We start from the raw sequence: 21,502 nt of genomic DNA on the forward strand, positions 1-21,502 counted from the left end.
TTCCATTAGCCGAGTTCAGACCATCCTCTGCAGAGTGGAAGAGAGGCACTGCGTGCAAACCTTCAATGAAAAGTTTGAAGTTTGATCCTTGGACAGGGCCATGTTTTTCTCAGCTTTTTAAAATTGGGTTATTATATTACCTACATGCACTGAATATCATATTGTATAAAAGCACAAAAATGTTTTTTTCAAACAAATGCCAACTGCCTTATGAGATCAGATTCAACTCCAATGTAAATGGCCTGTTTAGCCAAGTGTTATCCATTGTGTGTGTATGTGTGTGTGTGTGTGTGTGTGTGTGTGTGTGTGTGACTCCAGTGGCGTTACAACTGCACTGAGGACCAAAACCACTGCCCTGCTGGCAGCCAGCCGCAAGTGCTGCTAGAAATAAAACAAGAAATAAGTGCTTTATGAAACAAACATACACAAGTCTCCCATATTTTTCGGTTACCAGTTTGCTGCCAGCAGCTGCATCCAATCACCTTGTTTGTGCACTTTTTTTTTTTACTCCAACATTTTCTTTTGCATTTTTAAATCTCACAAAGTTGTAATTGCAAATTGGAAATATCTGAACTCCTCTCGGCCTGGTGCCACAATGCTAGAATCATCCTAATAGTTTATGACACTAGGCAGTGAGAAGGTATGACCCTTTTCGGTAAACCATGACACCAAAAGCAGAAAATGGAAAATAAATAAATGTCGGAAGGAGCGTCACAGTCTCTATTGTCTTTAACTGTGATGGGATATTTCCTTTTCAAACTCAGAGAGACTGAAAGAGAAAAATACAAAAAACTGTACTCGTAAGTGTCAGACACTAAGACAAACTTTTTGAAAGCCATCTTTTACACATGATATGAAAGCTATAATAGCCTTGGGATGTTTTCCCCATAATCTGACAGAGCATTCAGCTGCATCGGTTATGAAAAGGACATAGTGCAGATATAACAAGCCTGTGGGACTTCAGATCACCCAAGGATTATTCCAGTCCTGAGGAGGTCATGTATCATAAAATAACTGAACCTTGAGGTTTGACCCGCTACTTTGGAGTGCAGAACACCACTAGGCATGGCACCACCATAATCATCTTTGGGCTACATGTCAATCTGTGTATGAATCTATGATAATTTGTACCACAAAGCTTCTTATTCGGACTGCACATGAAAATACACATATATATATATAAAACTTGTATCTGTGTGCATGTCAGAATAGACAAACTAGAGAAATCAAGATGAATAGAATTTCCCCATGGGATAATTATTTTCCCCATTGAAGTGCTCTTTCATGGTATGTTGCCAAGAGGCACAATACAAGTTATTGCTCAATAAATACCGAAGGTTTAATTCCAAGCCAAATGTGTGTCAACGCCTAGCAAGGATGTTGGACGCTTAATGTGTGGAGCAGTTAAACTGAAAGTTATACCAGAAGAAACATGTTGCAATACTCTTTGGAAATTACATTTCATATTCCAAACAATTTAAATCTTTGGGTACTAAAAAATTAAACCTCTCACTCTTTAAATTACCTATCAAAAATTAATTTAAACTTAGTCATATAGATGCATCAAAAATATTCAGATTACACTTCTTCGACTCAAGTTTCAAATACAATACATAATTTATGGCTTTATAAGTTAAAACTCCTAAGAAAACGCCTCAATCTACATCAACGTTTCACCCACAATATACAAGTTAAATTAATTGGTTTGAAGCAAATTTACTGTTCATACCACTTAAGGTAACATACGCGTTACTCTCATCACTTGCTACTCAGTGCTCAACTTGCATCTTGATATTGTCGTAGTACAAAAACATGCTCTGCAAAAAGCCTTATAGAAATACAAACACTATACAAAAGAGGCAGTCTTTTACAAATATTGTGAAGCATCCCTTAGCTTGTGGATTATAATAAAACAGAAATAATGTCTTATCCACTTGGGCCTAGTAAACCAAAATTGTCTAGTGTCTTTCTCATTATTGCTGTGAGAATAACTCCCTTTGTAGTGCCTTGGTCAAAACACATTCCAGGAAGTCAAGTCCATACAAGTCTGGTCTTTTTTTTTTTTATCTCAACCTTAATTTCCAAGCAAAAGGGAGAGACAGTTCTTTGCTGATGATAGCTCAAAATTCCCCTTTTCAAAAAAAAGGTTTTGTGCTTTCAAACCATGACATCAGTTGACTTCTTGTTTCCGCCTCCGGTCTTCTTCAGTACGGCCTCCAGACGGCCTCATCCATGCGCCCTCCGGGGTTGAGTACGGTGGGGGAGTTACTGTGGCTCCCGTCGCCCTCCACCCCGCCCTCCGTCTGGCTGGGCAGGTTGGGATTCACCAGGGAGCTGCCTGTCGAGGCGCTAGTGCAAGGCGGTATCATCCGGGAGGGCGAGCGATCCCCGCCAGGAACCATGGAGAACTGGTAGGAGCCGGAGGAAGCGCCGTAGTAGAGATAGGGCGTGCTGCTGGTCTGGAAGGGTCCACTCTGGCTCTGGGTGGAGCCGGGGTAGGGAGGGGGAAGGTAGGTGTGGTAATGGGCGCTGCCCAGCGACATGGCGGAGGTGACGGGCGGGGTGTAGGTGAAGGTGGCTGGGTAGTGCATCCGGGGGCTGGAGAAACGACTCTCCGTCAGGGAGGAGAGGCCCGGGAACTGACGCTCAAACTGACCGGGGAACGGGCTCAGGTCAGACGAACCTAAGGACAGATGTACACACACACACACACATACACACACACACACACACACACACACACACACACACACACATTCATTTGTTTAGTATTCCCTAAGACAGTATAGTAGATATCATCATGTAAGCCTAAATCATTACGACAATTCCATTTTAATTCTTTCTACCAGTTTGTCAGTCTTGATCATGTGAGATGTGGCTTTGGACTCGAACAAAATACTTTGTCTTGTACAGTAATCGAATTTAACGAATAAGTCCCTTGGGACACCAAACAGTAGTAAACTGAATTGTATAGCAGCGAGCACGAAAGCCAGATATTTCAAGCCAGATATTTCCAACTGTGTGTTAAACAATTAGGAAAAGACTTTGGATAATGGATTTTGCGGGCACAGTTATGGAGCAGCATTTATCTAAAAATTTCAGTGTATTCATCAAGTCCAGTGCTGTTTTTCACTTCTCCTTCTGAGTTTTGATAAAATTAGCAAGCACATCAGTGAAGTCCTAAGCGTGCATACGCGTTAATATGTTTACACTTCTGCATATTTATAACCGTATGTGTGTGTTGGCGCATGTTTATGTGTATCTGTATGATTGTTTATGCATGCAAATGTGTGTGTATATGTGTGTGCGTGTGCGCAACCGTGCGTATATGTGTGTGGGGGGTGTATGTGTGTGAATACTGTATGCACATAAAAAAGCAGTTGGGATGAATCAGGAGCTGCACATGTGGAAACACTTTGAGCAGAAACAGTTTCCATGAGATCCATAATGAGGCAGGGCTGAGCTCTGATGTGGCTCCTCTCCTCGCCTCCCATCGGCTCCAGTGTGTGTGTGTATGTATGTGTATGTGTGTGTGTGTGTGTGTGTGTCCGTGTGCGCGTGTGTGTATGCTATTGAGAGAGAGAGAGCAAGAGAGAGCGAGAGAGAGAGAGAGCTGAGAAAAAGCTGCTCCATCTCTCCCTCCGTTCCTCTCTTCGCTTCATCCCTAAAAAATACCCAAAAACCACTAACTGGCTGCGGCGAGCATCGCGCTGGGCGCAGAGTTTAAGGAGAATAGGAGGTCCTCCCCTCTCACACTCCCTCCCCCTGTCTCCTCTCAGTGGTTTAGTCCAGCCATGGCGCTCTTATCATAAATCACTAGGCGTCTTCCGTGTCACCATGTCTGCTGTGAGAGGACGGGGGTGGCGGGGAGGGGAGAGGAGGGGGGGTGAAGGGGGGGTGGAGGGGGGGCAGTGTTTATGTGCAGGGAGAAATTGCGAAGCCGGGTTTGTCGCTAGCGTCAGATAGCATATGCTGCCAATTAAGGCCTTTAAACTTCCTCTCTCCACAAGATCTGTTTGATTTTTATACAAAATAGTAGGTGATTGTCTCTGCCGTGGAGGAGCAGTGTGATCTCAGAAGTGAATGCCGTTGTTCAATAAACTCCTGACTCCTGCTTTTAACATTTGGACCTATTTTAGTGCACAAAGGGGCCCTGTGATGATGAGCCAGATCAAGCTTCATTAGTTTAAATGAAACCAGAGTCTCACATTGTCTAAATATTTGGAAGTATTTTACAAACCCAAACTCTTGAGCGTCACTTCCGAATTCGGTGTTTGACTTGACTGATGAACTTTTGGAACGGGCTCCTACCAACTGTAACATTTCAACACGCGGGTTGTGTTGTGCGAGGAAGGTGTGTGTGGGGGTTGGAGGGGCGGGCCGGGGCGAAATGCAGTGTGCAGAATTTGCAGTGTAGCATACATATCGGCTTCTGCTTGTACTTGTCGGTATGTTCTTTGGCTGGATACTGTTACAGGTACTGCTAGTGTAGCCTGGCGAGGTGTCAACATGATCTCCAGAGATCTGAGAGCCTTAGTCACATCACTTAGGAGGCATTAAGCGCTAGAGGTGTGCGAGTGGGTGGGGGAGTTGCGCCTGTGCTTGTGTGTGTGTACACGTGCACGCTCAAATGTGCATGTGTGTCACTTTGAGAACAAAGCCTGACGCTCACGAGATGAAAGCTGAAGGGAAAGACCAAGTTAATCAAAGTTGACAAGGCAGCTGGCTGGATTTTAAACCGTCTAATGCACAGTCACACTGCTGCGTCTCTTAATCACTCACCCTTGCTCCGGGCACACGGAGGAGGAATTAGGGTGTAGTGCATTAGTACAAGGAAACAGAGGAAAAAAAAAATGCAGGGTAGAAAAAAAAAAATCATATGGCAGCGAGTCAAACAGGTGTATGGGGGAGAAAACTTGTCTGGCCACATTTAGGGATTTTAAAGGAGCGCTCACATTGGGGGGAAAAGAGACAAATTGGAACACAGATGCTGCTGTTATGGCGAAGAGGCTGGTTAATGCGATTACCCAGAATGCCTTGTGAGAGTGGCGTATCGCTATAAAGACACTTTATTTGTCAGTCACGAGCCTGTTATTATCCCTGGGCCTGTTATTACCCATACTCCTCTGGGATCAAAGGCTTGGAGCGAGGAAAAAAGGAAACAATCGTTTTTTTCCACTGTTTAAAAAAAGCCATCCAAACCGCTCTTTGGTGAGGCAGTCAAACTCTGACAACATGCCTCATTCCTCACGTTCATTTGAGAATGAGCTAATAGCAGCTCACTGCGGCTAAACAGACCTGTATTAGTCTCTGGCAAATAGTAGCATATACAAGTTTTTTTTTGCACACGGTTTACAGTACAAAGAACTAGTTTTTGTTAATGTTTCTGTTTTTGTCTGTGTGTGTGATTGTGTGTGAGTGTGTTTGTCTCTCTCTCCTTCCCTGCTTCTCTCACATAAGAAAATGTGCGTAAGAGTCTTTGTGATACCAGCAGCAGATTGGGCAGTTGTGATGGAAGACTAGGTGGTTTCACACAGTTCAGTTCAGATCTTTATTGTCCCTCGAGACAATAAAGACAGTAGGTCAGGTGGGTCAAAAGTATATGCACTGTATAGTGTGTAGAGCAGTGGGCCTACCTGGTAAGCGTCTAGGTACATCACTGATGGCAGGCAGGCCCGTGGCTCGGCTGGAGGAGAGGGGGGTGGTGGAGTGGACCGAGGGGGATGCCATGGGACTCAGGTAGGACGGGTACGTCTGTTCGTACGACCAGGGAGGAGAGGACTGGGACTGACGTGGGTCTGGTGGGGAGGGAGAGAGAGAGGGAGAACGAGACAGACAGACAGAAAGAGAGACAGAAAGAGAAAGAATGATTAGCCGTGGAGTGTCAACTGAGCAACCCCAGCTTGGTACTAGTGCGGTTCAAATGTTCCAATTCATTGACAGGTCACTGAAATGGATAGCAATCGACAATAGTGTTAAAGACAATTCTAGACGTTGTTAGTGTCTTATTCTGTCAGTGTGCCTCTGTGCTTGTGTTTAGAGGTAAGTATCAGTTGGGCCTCTTATGCAACATCCTCCGTAATGACACATCTAATGTTTACCTTTGAAGAGAAGATCTTCCTGTTTGCCTTATAAAACATTGTGCTGCAGCTGAGGCACAGAGAGCCTTGCTGGCACACACCCAGGGTGTAAACACACCAGCAGACACACAAGAAAATAACTGCCACACGCACTTTAACAACGTGTCTGCGCTCCAACAGAGTATTTCGCATTAAATACGTTTGAAAAACAGTAAGATTGTATAACTGCAGTTGTGATTGTGATGTTTTATGATGACATTTCGCGATGAAATGTTTTAATGTTATTTACGGTCTCCGGTAACTAACACTGCCCTTGGGTATAGAATTCAGGCTTGACCTCAAAATATTTACACTCGAATAGCAGTTCACTCACACGGAATAAATGTCCATTCCGGTCTATAATTTACTCTACTCCCAGCTACACTGCTACAGAGATATCTGCTTAACCAAGCCTCAAATGATCCACTAAGTAACACTACAAAGCAATGCCAGAGAGTAACTAAGAGCTAAATGACGAGCTGTGACGAGCCTGCAGAGGCGCGGGTGATCAGGTAGCAGACATCCCAAGGCGTGAGAGATGGTGTTACCTTCTAGGATGTAGATTGATAGATCTAGAGAGAGACAGATGATCCCAGAGGCAATCTAACATACTGCGCTGGCTGTTCTGTGGCACAACCAATGGTCCTGTCAGGATGTGCACATGGCTCCCGTTGGGGTATGACATTTCACCTTATGTAAACGTTCCCTTGCTCAGTCTGTGGCTCAGCCTGCACTGACTCATTCACTGATACCCTATAGGACATTGTTCTGATCAGTACCGCACATTTAATGGAAACAGAGTGGTGGTAATCGCAGATGTTTTCCGCCATCCTAAATCTATTCTCTACTACTGATGTGTTAGGATTTTCTAATTAATTACTCTTGGATGCAGGAGGCATGTAGTGAAAAAACAAAACAAAAATGCCAAAACACCATCTGTAGCAGCATTTAAAAAAAAAAAACCTTTACATCCTTGGATTTAAGTATCTCTTATCCTTGGATCCAGGCTCATTAAAACATCACATGGCAACCCAGCAGAAAGGGCCCACAACTCATTTTGATTTTGGATGCAAAGTAAATAGAATATAAGGGGAATACACATTCAGTTATTGTTATATATGCAGTAAAGGTAAATGATATACAGGTATCGGTATCACTTTATGACATTCCTGATAGCTGAAATGGGCTGTGTTTCCAGTGTGGGAATTGATTTTACTGCAAATGGTTATGCAGTAAAAGCATTTTGCAATATAAACCTATAGCAAAATAAACTACCTGACTCTCCTCAACAAGGGTGCAGCACTTTGATTAAAGTGTTGGAGGCAACTTCCATTTATGAAGCACTATCAACTCCTAACCATATAATCTCTTCTTGTGATACCATATTGATCCCAGAAGGAGGAATTCTCTCTTCCATGGGCCCCTCCACAGGGAGGTCAGAGGTCACGGTCAGCTATAGAGAAGCCATCCTGGAGCTGGTAGGGATTCAGTGTCTTGCTCAAGGACACTTCAGCAGGGCGGGTGCTTGCTGTCATCGGGCTTGAACCTGCTCTCAAGTCTCCCTACTCACTACACCACGCTGCTACCTATCTGTTGCAATATAGTTGTAAATGGGACAGTGAAAACAAAGCAGTAGTATTAAGGCTACACTTTTTGAATTTATTAATTTCTTAAGATTAGTTTTTGATAGAAACAGCAGAGAAAGACAGGAAAGACGGGAGAAAGAGAGAGAAGTAAGACCAACTGAGCCACCAGGACGCCCCTTGTTTGAATTCGTAATGTGTCTCAGGTAAAAGCTGCGTTTGGGAGCCTCACCTGTTATCTGCGTCTGTCCCTGTGGGTTGAAGGAGTTGGGCCCAGCGTTGAGGGTCGGCCGGGGGGCTTGAGTGGGCACAGTCACCCTCATGGTGGTCTGGCGTATCCTCTCCAGCTCACTGAGGCGGTCTGAGAACAGGCCTGTTTTGGGGGGATCCTCGAGCTTCTGACGATGCCCTGCGGACACACACTGCATGTCAGCCCTCGACCGCCTACAAAACAGCTTTTCCTCACTGCAGAGTTTCACCAGTTATTGGTGGGATTCCAGAATTCATACTGTAATATGCTGTTGTACAACATTTTCATCGATGTAAGATGACACTGGGGCGGCACGGTGACTCAGTGGTTAGTACTGTCGCCTAACAGCAAGAAGGTCCTGGGGTTGAATCTTGGCCCTGGTCCTTTCTGTGTGGAGTTTGCGTGTTTGTGTGGGTTTCCTCCCACAGTCCAAAGACATGCAAGTCAAGTGGATTAGAGACTCTAAATTGCCTGTGAGCATGTTTGTCTATGTTTTAGCCCTTTGATGGATTGGCAATCCTGAATAAGAATAAGTGGGTATGCAAAACGAATGATTCACTATCAACATTCAGTTCTGCAGCTGACTCATGATGTCTGTTTGTTTGCTGTTAACTTGGCATAGCCTAGTTATCCCATCTATTGTACATTTGAGTCAGTTCTTCTGTGTGCCGTGCCGTGCCTCGCTTGGTAAACACAGTTTGTACTCCAACACAAAGAGGATCTCCGCTGGGAGCTAAAGAGGCTTCTCACTGGGAAGGGGATGCTATATCCTGCTAGCAACAAAGACTTGGAGCTAGGCACTTGTCCAGCATCACCCTGCCTGGGAGACAGAGAGAGAGCGAGAGAGAGAGAGAGAGAGTCTTCTTCCTCAGGTAAACACCGGCTCTCACGCCATCGCCCCATTATCCCCACAGGAGCCGTAACCTATGCCAAATATATTGTGCCTGTTCTTTTTCCAGCATTCCTCTGCTGATAATTTTACATCCTTTATATCCATGATTCTACTCTCATCCCTCTTTCAGGTCGGTAACTCTATACTGGCTCCTACTCCTGCGATATACACCTACACGCACATGCAAATACATAATGTGCGCACGCAAACACACACAACACAATGTCTCACTTGCTCTGTCTGGGCCAGCCCATCTCTATCCCAGCAACCCTACCCCATAAACCCCACTGGCCCTGTAGTGGGAACCACAACAAATCTTTCCTGGGAGCCCAGGTGTAGACTATAGAGTTTAGCAAAGGTGGGGTAGAAAGAGACGCCTATGCGCACACAGTCCTTTTAACTACTGACGCGGGTCTGTGTCAGTGTGTCTGTCTGGTCCCGCACTGGTTCCCCTGTAAAGGCGGTAAAGTAAATATCAAACAGAGGAGAGTAGAAACTCCTGCTGTGCTTGGCAGGACTCCAGCTGGCCCACGCAGAAACAGCTAGCTACTTCAGAATCCTGTCCAACCTGCCTGCTGCCTGGGCTGGGAACAAAGGCCTGGCACTAACCCGAGCACTGGGTGGGTATGAAGAGAGGAGAGGGCAGGGGAGGAGAGGAGAGGAGACGCGAGGGGAGGAGAGGAGACGCGAGGAGAGGAGAGGAGAGGAGACGCGAGGAGAGGAGAGGGGAGGAGAGGAGAGGGGAGGAGAGGAGGAAGACAAGAGGAGGTAGAATAAGATGACTCAGAGTCTAGTTAATTAAGAATTAATGACAGAGGTTAAGATGAATCATACAATAATTTGCATAAATGAAGCACCACAACAAAGATCAAAGGTGACATGAAACAACCGCCTTGTTTTCACTGTAGCATTTTTTTTTTACTATTGCAATTGTGAAAAAAAATCAACCTCATAAACAGTAATATTAAACTATCTGACCCTTCACAACAAAGGGATGCATTCTGAAGCCGTTGTTTGCAATGTCAATATCTAGCATTGTATTGTATTGTATAGTGTAAGTATTTTCCTAGCTTAAGCTCTCCTAGCTTAGAATGGTTGCAAACAGGCCAGTGACAAACCATGACTTTCATCAGAATGACGTTACTGGACTGGCACCAACCAGTTCAAAATAAACACACAATCTCATCATCAGCCTCCTTCACATGGTCGCTTTGGAACGTGAAAAATATCTGCTGTTTGAAAACCGCAGCCATATGACCAGAGAGCTTGTTTTAGAACATAATTCACATCTATATTTCATTAATAATATTTCTCCATCATTGCTGTGGATAATTTGTGCCTCTTCCTGGCATTCCTCATTTCTCTCTGTGCAGGCAGTGCCCAGTCAATCATAGCGTTTCCATTTGCAACAGACTGAATTTCTATTCTAAAAAAGCCACGGGACACAGTGCAGGCTTTGTGCACAGTCGTTTCCTAGCGATGGGAATAAATAGCACGGGAGACGATGGGAGATGAGGGCGAGACTGACGGGGGAGACAGAGGGGGACAGACACGAGGGGAGGAGGCGCAGCAAGAGGAAGAGACCCTGATGACCAGTAAATTAAGAGCTCTGGATGGGCTGCACCAGTCAGGAGACATCTCTGCGAAGAGTGCTGAGCACAGGGCTACAGGATCCTCCCTGTAGTACAGCGAATGGTGAAATAGTTAGGGCCGCGTTTTGGATTTCGACACCCTTGAGGAAGCCCCCAAAATACAGATTTCCTTAAAAATACTACATGTATATTTAAGGAGATAAAGACAAATTCGATCTGCCTGAGAAGCCAGAGACTGAGTCCAGAGTCGTTATTCTGATGCTCTCTGTCACCGCTGAGACATTTTGGAGAATTCGCAAGGATTTATTTCACAACGGCATTTTCACAAACTCTTGTTTTGTACTTTCAGAAACCCTCAGCTTCCACTCTGGGCTACCAAAGCGTAAAGAAACCTATGGATGTAACCCAGAGTAAGGAAACCTACGCATTTCTCTGGTATAGGAATGCAGCATGTCAACCACCATATTAAGGTCCAATTTACACTCCAAACAGCCAGACCTCAAGTCCATTAGTTTAGCGGCCTTGACAGTAAATACAGTTTTTCATGAGCTAATTACACCTTTTAGACGACAACTGTTGCCAAACACAAGACGTCTCAGCTGTTTTATCGGAACCCTAGCAGGGCGGAGGAATGAGCCGGGGTATTTAAAGGAGCGGGAAAGGCGGATGATTTCACTGCCGTAGGGAAAGTCCCTGAGATTCCCATCATCCCTGTGAAAACAGCGGAGATTTTCGATAGCGCCTGCCACTTCCCTGCCCAGCCAGCAGCCGGAAACATGGACAGATTCAGACCAGATGTGAGCAACTCACACACACATATACACACCCACAATAATGGACACATGCAGACACATGTATGCACATGCATATATGCACACACACACACACACACACTAACACACACACACGCATGCACACTTGCATATGCGCACACAGGCTCACACACATACACACACACACACTCACTCGAATGGATTCATATTCAGTAGATAACACCTCTATAGATAGTATCTCTAACGACACACTCACACACTGATCCCAGAATAGTATTATTTCAGCCTTCACAGAGACATAAGTCTTGATTCAACTCGCCTTTCCTGATCTGATAACAGTTAGTAAGAGCAAGTAGGTAAACAGTGTGCAAGTCCTCCGTAATTAATGGCAGATATAGACGCGATCTTTGATGGACGACTAGCTGAGATACTGCTAAAATGCCTAGTTTCTTCAGCTATGGTTTGCACCGCAGTCTTCTTGTGTTGAGTCTCCACATTACAGGAGTAGCAATATACTTTCATTTGGGTTTGGGGTTCCAGAGTGAGACTAAACTTCTCAAACTTGGGTTCAGGGTGAAAAAGTTTAACTGTCAACTGTCACTATAGACAAATCATGTGGAAATTCTCCTGCCGCTTGACTAGGGAACATGTGAGGAAGAAGTGGAAAGCCAGAAAATCCTGAATAAATGGGATAATTTATAAATTTGATGTCACCTCATGCCCCCCATGCCCTTCAGTCTGGTTTATGATCACTGGGTGAGCTTGGATGAATATATCTTTGGGGCTGATTCAGAAAGCCCCATGCTCGCGGAACCTGGGTTGAATCAGTCAGTCTGTGTGTGTGTGTGTGTATCAGTCATCTCACGGTGGAACGGCCAGTAAAGCCGATGAATGAATACACTGGGTCCATATTTCACTTTTTTATTTGGAGCCCTCACAGTGGCCATGTTGTTTTTGTGAGCGGTCAGAAACAATGAATTATTTCAGGTGGCAATCTGAAGCTGGCAGAGCGTGGCTAGAGAGGAAAAGCGCTGAGTGGGTGACAGCCAGACGCCCGTCTACCATGGGGGTCTGGTCTGAAGAAATAAGGAGAGAGAGAGAGAGAGAGAGAGAGAGAGAGAGAGAGAGAGGAGCAGAGAGGGAGAAATGGGGGAGAGAGAAGAGAGAAAAGGAGAGGGAACAATGAGGAGGGGAGAGAGGGAAAAATGGGAGAGAGCAAAGAGAAAGGAGGGGAGGAGAGGAGAGGGAGAGGAGACAGAGAGGAGGGGAGAGAAAGAGAGGAGAGAGAGAGAGAGAGAGAGAGAGATAGAGGAAAGAGAGTGAGCGGGAGCAGAGGGGAGAGAGAGAGAGAGAGAGAGAGAGAGGGAGAGGGCGAGAGAGAGAGCCAGGCTGTCGTGGAGCGCTGCCAGCCGTCTGTGTGGTCCATGCGTTCCAGCCTGGAGGAAGCAAGCCAGGCCGGGGAAGGGCACACACACACACACACACACACACACACACACACACACACACACACACACACACACACACACACACACACACAAAGATTCCCATAGGCGATACATTTATTGAACACAAACACACACATTATATACGCACTTATACAGTATTGCACATACTTTCACGAAAAACGCAGACACACACACACACACACACACACACACACACACAGTTTGGCTTGTGTGTGTGTCAGGCAGGCTCCCTCATCACCTCTTTGCTCACATTAAAGTGTTTTGATTCAGAACAGAGTAGAATAAATCCCTCTGAGATGTTTTGATGCTGCACTGGGCCAACCCATGACCTGAGACTGCTGTCTCTCTCTCTCTCTCTCTCTCTCTCTCCCTCTCTGGGTCTGTTTGTCTCTCTTTCTGCCTCCCTCTCTGTCTCTCTCTCTTTCTCTCTCCCCTCTCTCTTCTGCTGTCTCTCTCTCTGTCTCTCTCTCCCACTGAATGATTTTGTTTTGTGTTTCACAGCCTTGGCACCTCTTCATGGAACTTCACAAGACATTCAACTGACTGACTGCCTCTGGATTAGCCTGAAGTCTTTTTTCTCTTGCGCTTTCCTTCTCTTACTATTTTTTTTCCCTGCCTCCCCATTTCATTCCTTTTTTCCTCCTGATGTTCGGTTGAGTTTTATTTGTCCGGCTCCCATTGTTAAAGGCTGCTCTGAATGAGGCAGCGGCTGCGCCAGATACGCCACTGACTAGATGTGTGTGAGTCTGTGTGCGTCTGAGAGAGAGAGAGAGAGAGAGAGAGAGAGAGAGAGAGTGTTGAATCTTCTCTAGACACATGAAAGCAGACTGGAATCCTCTTTAACTTTGATCTTGTACAAAACTATGTTCTACTTTTTGTACAATGCTCTTGAGGCAGCCACCAAGTAGTCGTAGACAGCGTGTGATAATCCAGAAAAACCCTTGAACAAGGGCCCTCACCCCTGTGCATAAGTGGGCGAGTTACGAAAACCAGCTACCATTATCTAAATATTACCACGCAATTAGTATCTCTGAAGTATCTGAGCTCTGAGGATCTTTGCACTGCAAAATAAAGCACAATGACTGTTTTGGGAAACCAAGCCCAGGACATTCAGCAGGTAATACCACACTACGAGTGCATGTAATGGCATGTGTATGTGATGACACTATTTAGAGATGGTGGTGGATTGCCCGATCGTGTCATCATGACAGACGTGTTGATGAATGCACCTCGCTTACTCATGCTTTTCCAAGGAGTAACAGCGCTCAGTGTAGAAGAAGAGTGGCGGTGCCGGTAATAAGGTGTAGCTTTTTGGCAATATTTCTGACATCGTACTAATACAATAAGGTTGTTTAGCCGTGTGTGGATGTGTGTGTGTGTTTGGATGGGAAGTGTGTCTACATGAGCTGTTATCTATATGTGTGTGTGTGTGTGCGCGAGAGAGACAGAGAGAGAGAGACCTAAGTCACAAAAGAGTTTGGCTTGGCAGACAGGTCTCCTGAACCACTAATATTGTCTGCAGGCCTGTAAGTAACCAGGGCCTCTTCACCAGGCTTGTTAACACCCCGACCAAAGCCGAACCAAAAAAACCCGACCTCGTCCCTGAGCCCAGACCCCGACCCAGTGGCTTCAAACACCAGCGGCAAGAGCAGAGAGGGGTCTGACCGCTAACCTCCACCGCTGACACACACACACACACACACACACACACACTCAGGGACACACACTTATCCACCAGGCACAAGGGCATACACATTCATTAACTCTCTCTCTCTCACACACGCACACACATAACCACTGCAATATACCACAGCAATATATGTGTGACGCCACAATGGTTTTTGTCACCTCCCATGTTTGTCTGTCACCAATTAACTGTAATGGGAATAGTGGGTTTGGACAGAAAGCCTTGTATATTGTGTTATTACGGCTTGGCTATTATCACTCAGGAAGTTTGTCTCAGCTGGCCACAGTCACCGACAGGAGCAGCTGAGAGGAGACAGAACCTCCTATAAAAGCATATTGGTTTAAGCAACCACTCCCTGTCTATTAGCCCAAAATGACATTTAATGAGACCTATTAGCGCTGCTCGAAATCAGCACTGCTGCTACACTAGACTAATGACACCAATAACACATACTCTCTCTGAGACTCATGTCGCGGGGGTGCACACACACACACACACACACACACACACGCGCGCACGCACACATAAAAACACAGACACTAACACACATAAACATACACGCATACACAGATTTGTGCACACATGCAATAATATAAATTCATATACGCATGCATGAAAAAACACGCGTGTACATGCACATGTGCAGACATAGACATACAGATATACGTACATGCTCATACACACACACGCTGGGCTGTTGGTGCAGCGGCAAACCACAGGGTAACCAAGAGCTGTCAACCGATTAAACACAATGAGAGCCACAGAAACCGAGTTAGCCTCCCGCTAATAACACGGTGGCCAGAGGGACCTGACTAACCGCTCACCATACCCACCGTACCCACACACACACTCACTATAGGCCTCTGGAGAAGGAGAGGAGAATCATACCGCAGATCTCTATAGTAGGCCTTGCTGATATTAGTCACTCTGACCGCACAATTAATGAACAACAGCTCAGCTACAAAGTTCAGAGATATGAGCCTCATTTATTCTCCGGAGGACCTAGTTCCTCCCGCGCTGATATTGGATAAGGAACAACTGGGGAAGTCACATCCCTCATGAAGACTCATATGGCTACCATAAGGCTCATCAAACACACCAACACAAAATATCCTTCCTGAATGAGACAACCACAGCGAGGCAAGATATTAACAAGAGGCCAGGGCTAAAAAACTCCCAACAACATCAGAAAGGGGGGTGCAAAAAAATCAATAAAAATATAAAGAGTGGTTGGGTAGTTAAGATAACTGAGTAATTATAGCCCTTCACACCCTGAATTGCGGCCAGTCTCCGGGCCCTGTTGAAATCTACTCTTATTGTCAGCTTGTTTCCCAGAAACAACGTAGTGTTTTTACAGAGGAGGGACACAGACTGCCAGTGTATGTCAGGCTTAGACAGCCCACTGTTGTTTCTCTGCGTGTCTCCGCGGACCCCTCCCTGTGGGCCCCCTCCCTGGCCCGGTGTACCACAGGCCTCCTAATTACCCACTCGTTTAACACAAAATAGAGCTGTAATGGCCGACAAAGCCCCCATGTGTCAATGAAGCGTTCACAGATAGAATCACAGCTTGGAGACAGCCGGTTGCTCTCTGCGCTGAGGCCCGGAGGAGAGAGAGAGGCGCGGTTGAGAGGGCACATGTGTGTTTTGCCACCCTCCGACCTGGGCTTAATGACCCCTGAGAGGGAGACGTGTTCTGGCTGTAGTTTCGGGGTAAATTACACCAGCGCTGCAATTCGGACCACTTAACAACAAACTAAAGAAGTTCAAGGGTTACGTATGATGACATACTTTTTATTAGCTAAATTACTGTCCTGAGAAAGTACTTGTCTAATATGCAAAGGAAGATGTTGAAAAGAAAATGAGTTCAGCTCCACATTTTTTTTTTAAAGCTGTCTCCAGTCCGCCACAAATGGGGCAGCCAAATGATAGAGGGGAAGAACAATGGATGGCTAAACTGTGACGTACCGTAACTATGCCAGAATGTAGTGTCATGCTTATGGCATGACCTGAGATTAGGTGGTTTTATGCATGTCTATTCAGTGACTTAACCTCAATTCACGTATGTCCAGGCTCCCAGTAAGGCTTTTTGGACAAGAATGCAGACTTGTTGTTGAGACGAAATTCGGCTTTTATAAACAAATTCCGTTCTGACTCCCATCTGCCCGTCACCAAATAACAGGAGTTGTTTGGAAGTCATCTGAGGGGGGACAGCAGATGCACAGGAAATGCTTTTGATCAAACAAGATGGCTAGAGAGAGAGTGAGCGAGACAGAGAGAAACAGGGTGCGACTGTGTGTGTGTGTGTGTGTGTGTGCGTGTGTACACGTGCATTTGAGGACATACATGTGCCTTTGTTTCAGTGTGCATGAGCCAATGAACGCTGAATGTGTGCGTGTGTGTTTTTGTGCGCGCGAGGCATTTCTGGCGCCATGGGCAGGTTTCCTACAGCAGAGAATGATGGTGGTACTAATCCCAGTGTCTCCAGGCTCCTCTGTGTCTCTGTGCGTCCTCGTGCCATATGTGACGGGGCGGGTGGAGGGTTGTTTGTGATGTGATATTGTTCATTCAGACGCCATGAGATGAGAATATGTTTTTTTTATGAATAGGGAGGAGGGTTGGGGAAACAGCTGCATGCCAGACCAGTTGGCACTGACGGCTATAGTAAAGTTTTTTTTTCCTCCTCAGTTGTTTTTATATGGCCCATTAAAATGAGCTGATGCTAGCACTCTGCTACCCAGTGTACCCTCTCAGGAATACTCTCTCTCTCTCTCTTTCTCCTTCTTTCTCTCTCTCTCTAAAACCATCACATGAGAGGCTAAGCTGTTTTCTGAGAAGTCAACTTAATTAAAAACCTGTTGATTGCTACTTAAAACAATCAAAACTTTTTTTCCAGTAAAACTCATTCTTTTTGTTAATTAACTTGTTTTATTAGCCTGTCACCATTTCAGGCGGGGATCCATTTTTACTCCAGTGCCTCCAGACCGCTGCTATTGGCCAGCTGAAAGGCCAGCCACGCCCACAGCTTCATCAAAGGCAAATGGGAACTGGGATGAGTTTGCTGTTTGGCTGTGTGTCTGTGTCACATATACAGTTTGTACAGATTGTGTATGTATACACCTGTGTTTATGGGTTTGTATGCTTATAATGTATGTGTGTTTTCCTGTGTGCATGCGAGTCCATATTCCCATACTGTATGTGCGTGCGTTTGTACTCACTCCTGGGCTCGCGCGGTCCGTCCACAGTGACCTTTATGGCTCGGTGGTAAGTGGCCACTTGTGGTGGGTTGGTGAATACTGTGATTGTCAGGGTGAAGCTCTTGCCTGTGGGAACATCAAACAACATCAAATGACAGGCCATCCACAAGGACAATGTCCTGCATTCATCGCTAAACCATCCCCAAGTCACAAGTGTGGTTGTGATCCCATAATAGCCAATACAAACTGGGACAAATCGGCTTTAAGTGGATTAACGGCAGACAACATTGGACGTTTGAGAGGGTCTATTTAGGTTCTTTGGCAGAGTCTAAATAGAAGATTGACTGAAGGAGCCAGTATCTTGTTATCCAGAATTTCTCCCTGTCTAACCCTCCTTGAGTGGGCGAGAGGCATTTTAATAGTCACTTCCTTTCTTGATAATCCCCAGCAGTTGTTGCCTTGGGGTTGAGTTTGTGTGTATGTGTGTGTGTGTGTGCGCGTGTGGGTGCATGTGTGCGAGCACAAGGAATGCTATGATTCAGAGCGCAACAGCCAACTCAGCACAAACACTAACGTCTGAGGTATGCATCGCGTAACCATGGTTACACACAGGAAACGGGAAGTGGGGGGCAGGTTGCAGCAGCGACTCATCAGAACAGCTGTCCTTCCAGCCACACCCCCCACCCCCCTCCGTACCAATCCGTGTCCTCCACTTCTCCCATCCCATGCTTTAACCCGCTGTGAATATGCCATTAAAAGCACTGATAAGATGAGCGTGGAAGATACCATCACAGATGCAACAGGTGGCCCACATATCTGATCTGATGCTCATGTGGGTGAAGTGGAGCAGGCTCAAACCAGTCATCTATGATAAAGTGGGACACCAACTCCATCGCCTCCATGCAATCCTCATTACTGTCATCTGTCATCGGCTATCCATCTTACTCAGATTTATTTACTTTATTCCTGTCAGCTTGTCCTCATCCACAGCTACTGTTGGTTTTCACATGTCTTACTACACTACTAAGTCTAATGATGTTATCAATCGTATCCGATTACTTGGGGTTATCTGTCCTATCCGTCAATGCTGATAACATACTGTGGCACAATTTCAGACCTCTAATTGTCGCTCCTTGTCCATCTCTGTTGGCTCTCTCCACCTCTCTGTGCATGGCTTTTAGCTATCTAACATCCTATCAGTTTGCTCTGCTTGTACTTATCCCTGTCATTGCAGGGTATTCATTTCAGACACCTCGTAGTCTGATCTCCCCTGGCTCCTATGTCATTTCCTGTGACTAGATTCTGTGTCACAGCGAAAGGACGCACAAGGTCTCCATGGCAACAGGTCCTCCACCATGCCTCCTCCACTCTCTATACTCTGTCACCCCCTCTTCCCTCCCTCCTGCCTCTGTTCCTCCTTGGTCCTCCTCCCTCTTTGACAGCTACTACAGCGAAGGAAACTGAGAAGAAAACTTTAGTCACCTCAGCACTGGTGGACATGTTGACAGCCCTTATCACTGACAACTCATCGGAGAGGCCATTTTGGCACGTTTTACAGCTTATAGAAAATAAAAAATCTCTGAGAAAATATTTCCAGAATGCTGGGAGACGGTGAAATTCACTACATTGCATGTCGCTGCAGAGAGAAAACGTCCTCAGTGCCAAACCTCTTACCGTAAATGAGATGATTTAGTTACACAACGTGTAATTGATGCAAAGAGCAACTCGGGCAATGCCAAATATTCAGGGAATGCCATTTGCCCCAATAGGACTGCGCCACTGCCTAGCTCCCTCAGAGCCTGAGGACATGTGGAGAGAGTGATCAGCCGCCGGGCTGCGGCACCACCCAGCATGTTTATTAGCTTGAATTGTGCTGTGTCATGCCAGGTAAATATAAAGGTCACACAAGGACTCGGGTGAAAAAAAATGACTGTTTTTTTTCTCATCAGATGAACAGTTTCTTATGCAGCTGATGCTGGACAGATGCACTTTCTGTCTTGTTCAAAGCTCTGTTTCTTAAACTCTGGGCCTGGACCCAAAATAGGACACGGGTCGGTTTCAAGTAGGTCTCCATATGAGCGCGATAATATGTTTTAGAGAGCTTGACTCTCAGGGCAAAACTAAATTTCTCACCTGGGTCCCAGGATAAAAAGTTCAAGGAGTCTCATTTTAAAAGAACAAGAGCGGGAGCGATATGAATCACCACTCAGACACAAGGAGACGGGCGGTGGGATTTGATCCTGGAGTGAGAGAGATCATTATGTGGTTGCCACGTAGGGAATGTGACCACTAATCCACACCACTGAACCTAATAGCTCCTCCTGAGTAGTAACGCTCGGTGAATGGAGCACAGAGCGTTTGGGCCTCACCTCTCCCACTGCGGCCCACGAAGCGCAGATCGTTGAAGCGCGCTACCTGGTTCTTCATCACCCCCGAGGCGTTCCGCAGCTCGGCAGAGTAGTTCTCATCGTTCCCCGCCATTACCGTGACAACGGTGCCGTCAGGTATGTCTCCCAGTGCCACCACCTGTCAGGGAGCATAAGGATGTCAAAGGTCAAAGGGCAGCAATAACATACACTATTTAGATCAGTGGTTATTAAACTTTTATGGGTAAATATGACATTTAATCTCTTATCCTGGGACCCAAAATAATGAAAATATACTGCTGGTCTGTATTATGACCCATTCTATTTCTCTCTCTTTAAGAAACTGGGAAAAATGGTCATCCAAAAAAATAAAAAATAAATAAACATTATTATCATACGGGTGACTACTCTTTTCTATGAATGCAGAGTTCAAATGCCAAAAGCTGCACATCAAAAATTCTGTTATCATTCTCAATTTCAGAAAAAAAAAAAAAAACTAAAGATAATGTTACAGAATTATGTTACATCATATGATCCTGCTAGACTTGCTTCCAAATTATGTTGATAAATTGGTTTAATTTCGTAGTCTCACTCCTGAAGCAGCCATGTCTGATAAGATGATAAATGTGATTAGAATCACTTATCAATTTAAGAGGTCTTTAAAATAAAAGGCCTTGTGTTATCATTTAGACTGTTGGATGCAGATAAAAGGCAATGAGTAGGCCTACAGAGGTGCAATAATTACAGAGAAGAAATAATAACAGTTAAATAAAAAAAAGTGTCACATTTGATTTTGAGCCAAGACTATAGCTACAAAGTTTTCACTTGTGTCTTTGATCCATCCTTGAAATAATATCTGACAGGTAATTAATAGGCCCTTTCCTGTAAAATAGAAAATAGTCAAGCCTTCAGAAACACCTATAGGCCTTAAATGTACAAAAAACAAATAAACCATTACTCTTTGGTGTATGTTAAAATTAAGTATTTTTATCTCTGCATTTCTGCATATTACAAGATCAGTGAAAGTCAACATAGCAAAGACTGACCACATGATTCAGTATTTTTTCTAAACGTTCTATTGAAAACTAATTATTAAAGCAGTGTTTATAATGACTTAATTTTTTCTTATAATTTTCACGTATGATGAAAACTATTGACCAAAATACTAAATTGCAATTTATAATCTTGAAGACAAGTTGTTCATTGTTACAGTATTCAATAAAGGGTTTTATGAATAAGACACTGCTTGGTAAATTAAAATATTACTGGCAATAAATATAATTTAGTTATTCTGACCTTAAAAATTTGGGAAGAAAACAATACTGACATGTGATTCCATTATTTTGTTTACAACTTGATACATTTCACTAAACAGCCACACTTTCTCAGAAAATGTTTCTAACCCAATAAACACAACATGCCGTTTTTCCTTAATACTTCCTCATTTAAAATGAATTGAGGAGGAAAAATTTAGTAAACTAAGATACCATTAATAAAAACATACCAAAACAACACATTGCAGCATCCAAGCCTGCTGGTGATGTTTTGATCATGATTTATCATTTTTAATAACAGGC

General features: G+C 44.9%; 1 protein-coding gene across 3 annotated transcripts in view; it reads right to left on the reverse strand.

Annotated features, from left to right (window-relative positions):
* Positions 1 to 1,416: 1,416 nt before the first annotated feature.
* Positions 1,417 to 21,502, reverse strand: part of runx2b (RUNX family transcription factor 2b) — a 39,289-nt gene continuing 19,203 nt past the window's right edge. For 2 of the 3 annotated variants that reach the window (XM_071522237.1, XM_071522238.1), the window contains 5 exons: positions 19,929 to 20,085; positions 17,581 to 17,685; positions 7,935 to 8,111; positions 5,637 to 5,798; positions 1,417 to 2,683 (listed from right to left, as the gene is read on the reverse strand). In XM_071522237.1, coding sequence (XP_071378338.1) covers positions 2,205 to 2,683; positions 5,637 to 5,798; positions 7,935 to 8,111; positions 17,581 to 17,685; positions 19,929 to 20,085 — 1,080 coding nt within the window. In that variant the 3' untranslated portion in view covers positions 1,417 to 2,204. The remainder of the gene's footprint in view (positions 2,684 to 5,636; positions 5,799 to 7,934; positions 8,112 to 17,580; positions 17,686 to 19,928; positions 20,086 to 21,502) is intronic. The other variant, XM_071522239.1, reaches the window with a different exon arrangement.

This window comes from Centroberyx affinis, unplaced genomic scaffold (genome assembly GCF_046629955.1).
Source record: "Centroberyx affinis isolate AG114_WGS23_722 - 3 ecotype Tasmania unplaced genomic scaffold, CSIRO-AGI_Caff_v1 ptg000969l_1, whole genome shotgun sequence".
NCBI classification, from domain to species: Eukaryota; Metazoa; Chordata; class Actinopteri; order Beryciformes; family Berycidae; genus Centroberyx; species Centroberyx affinis.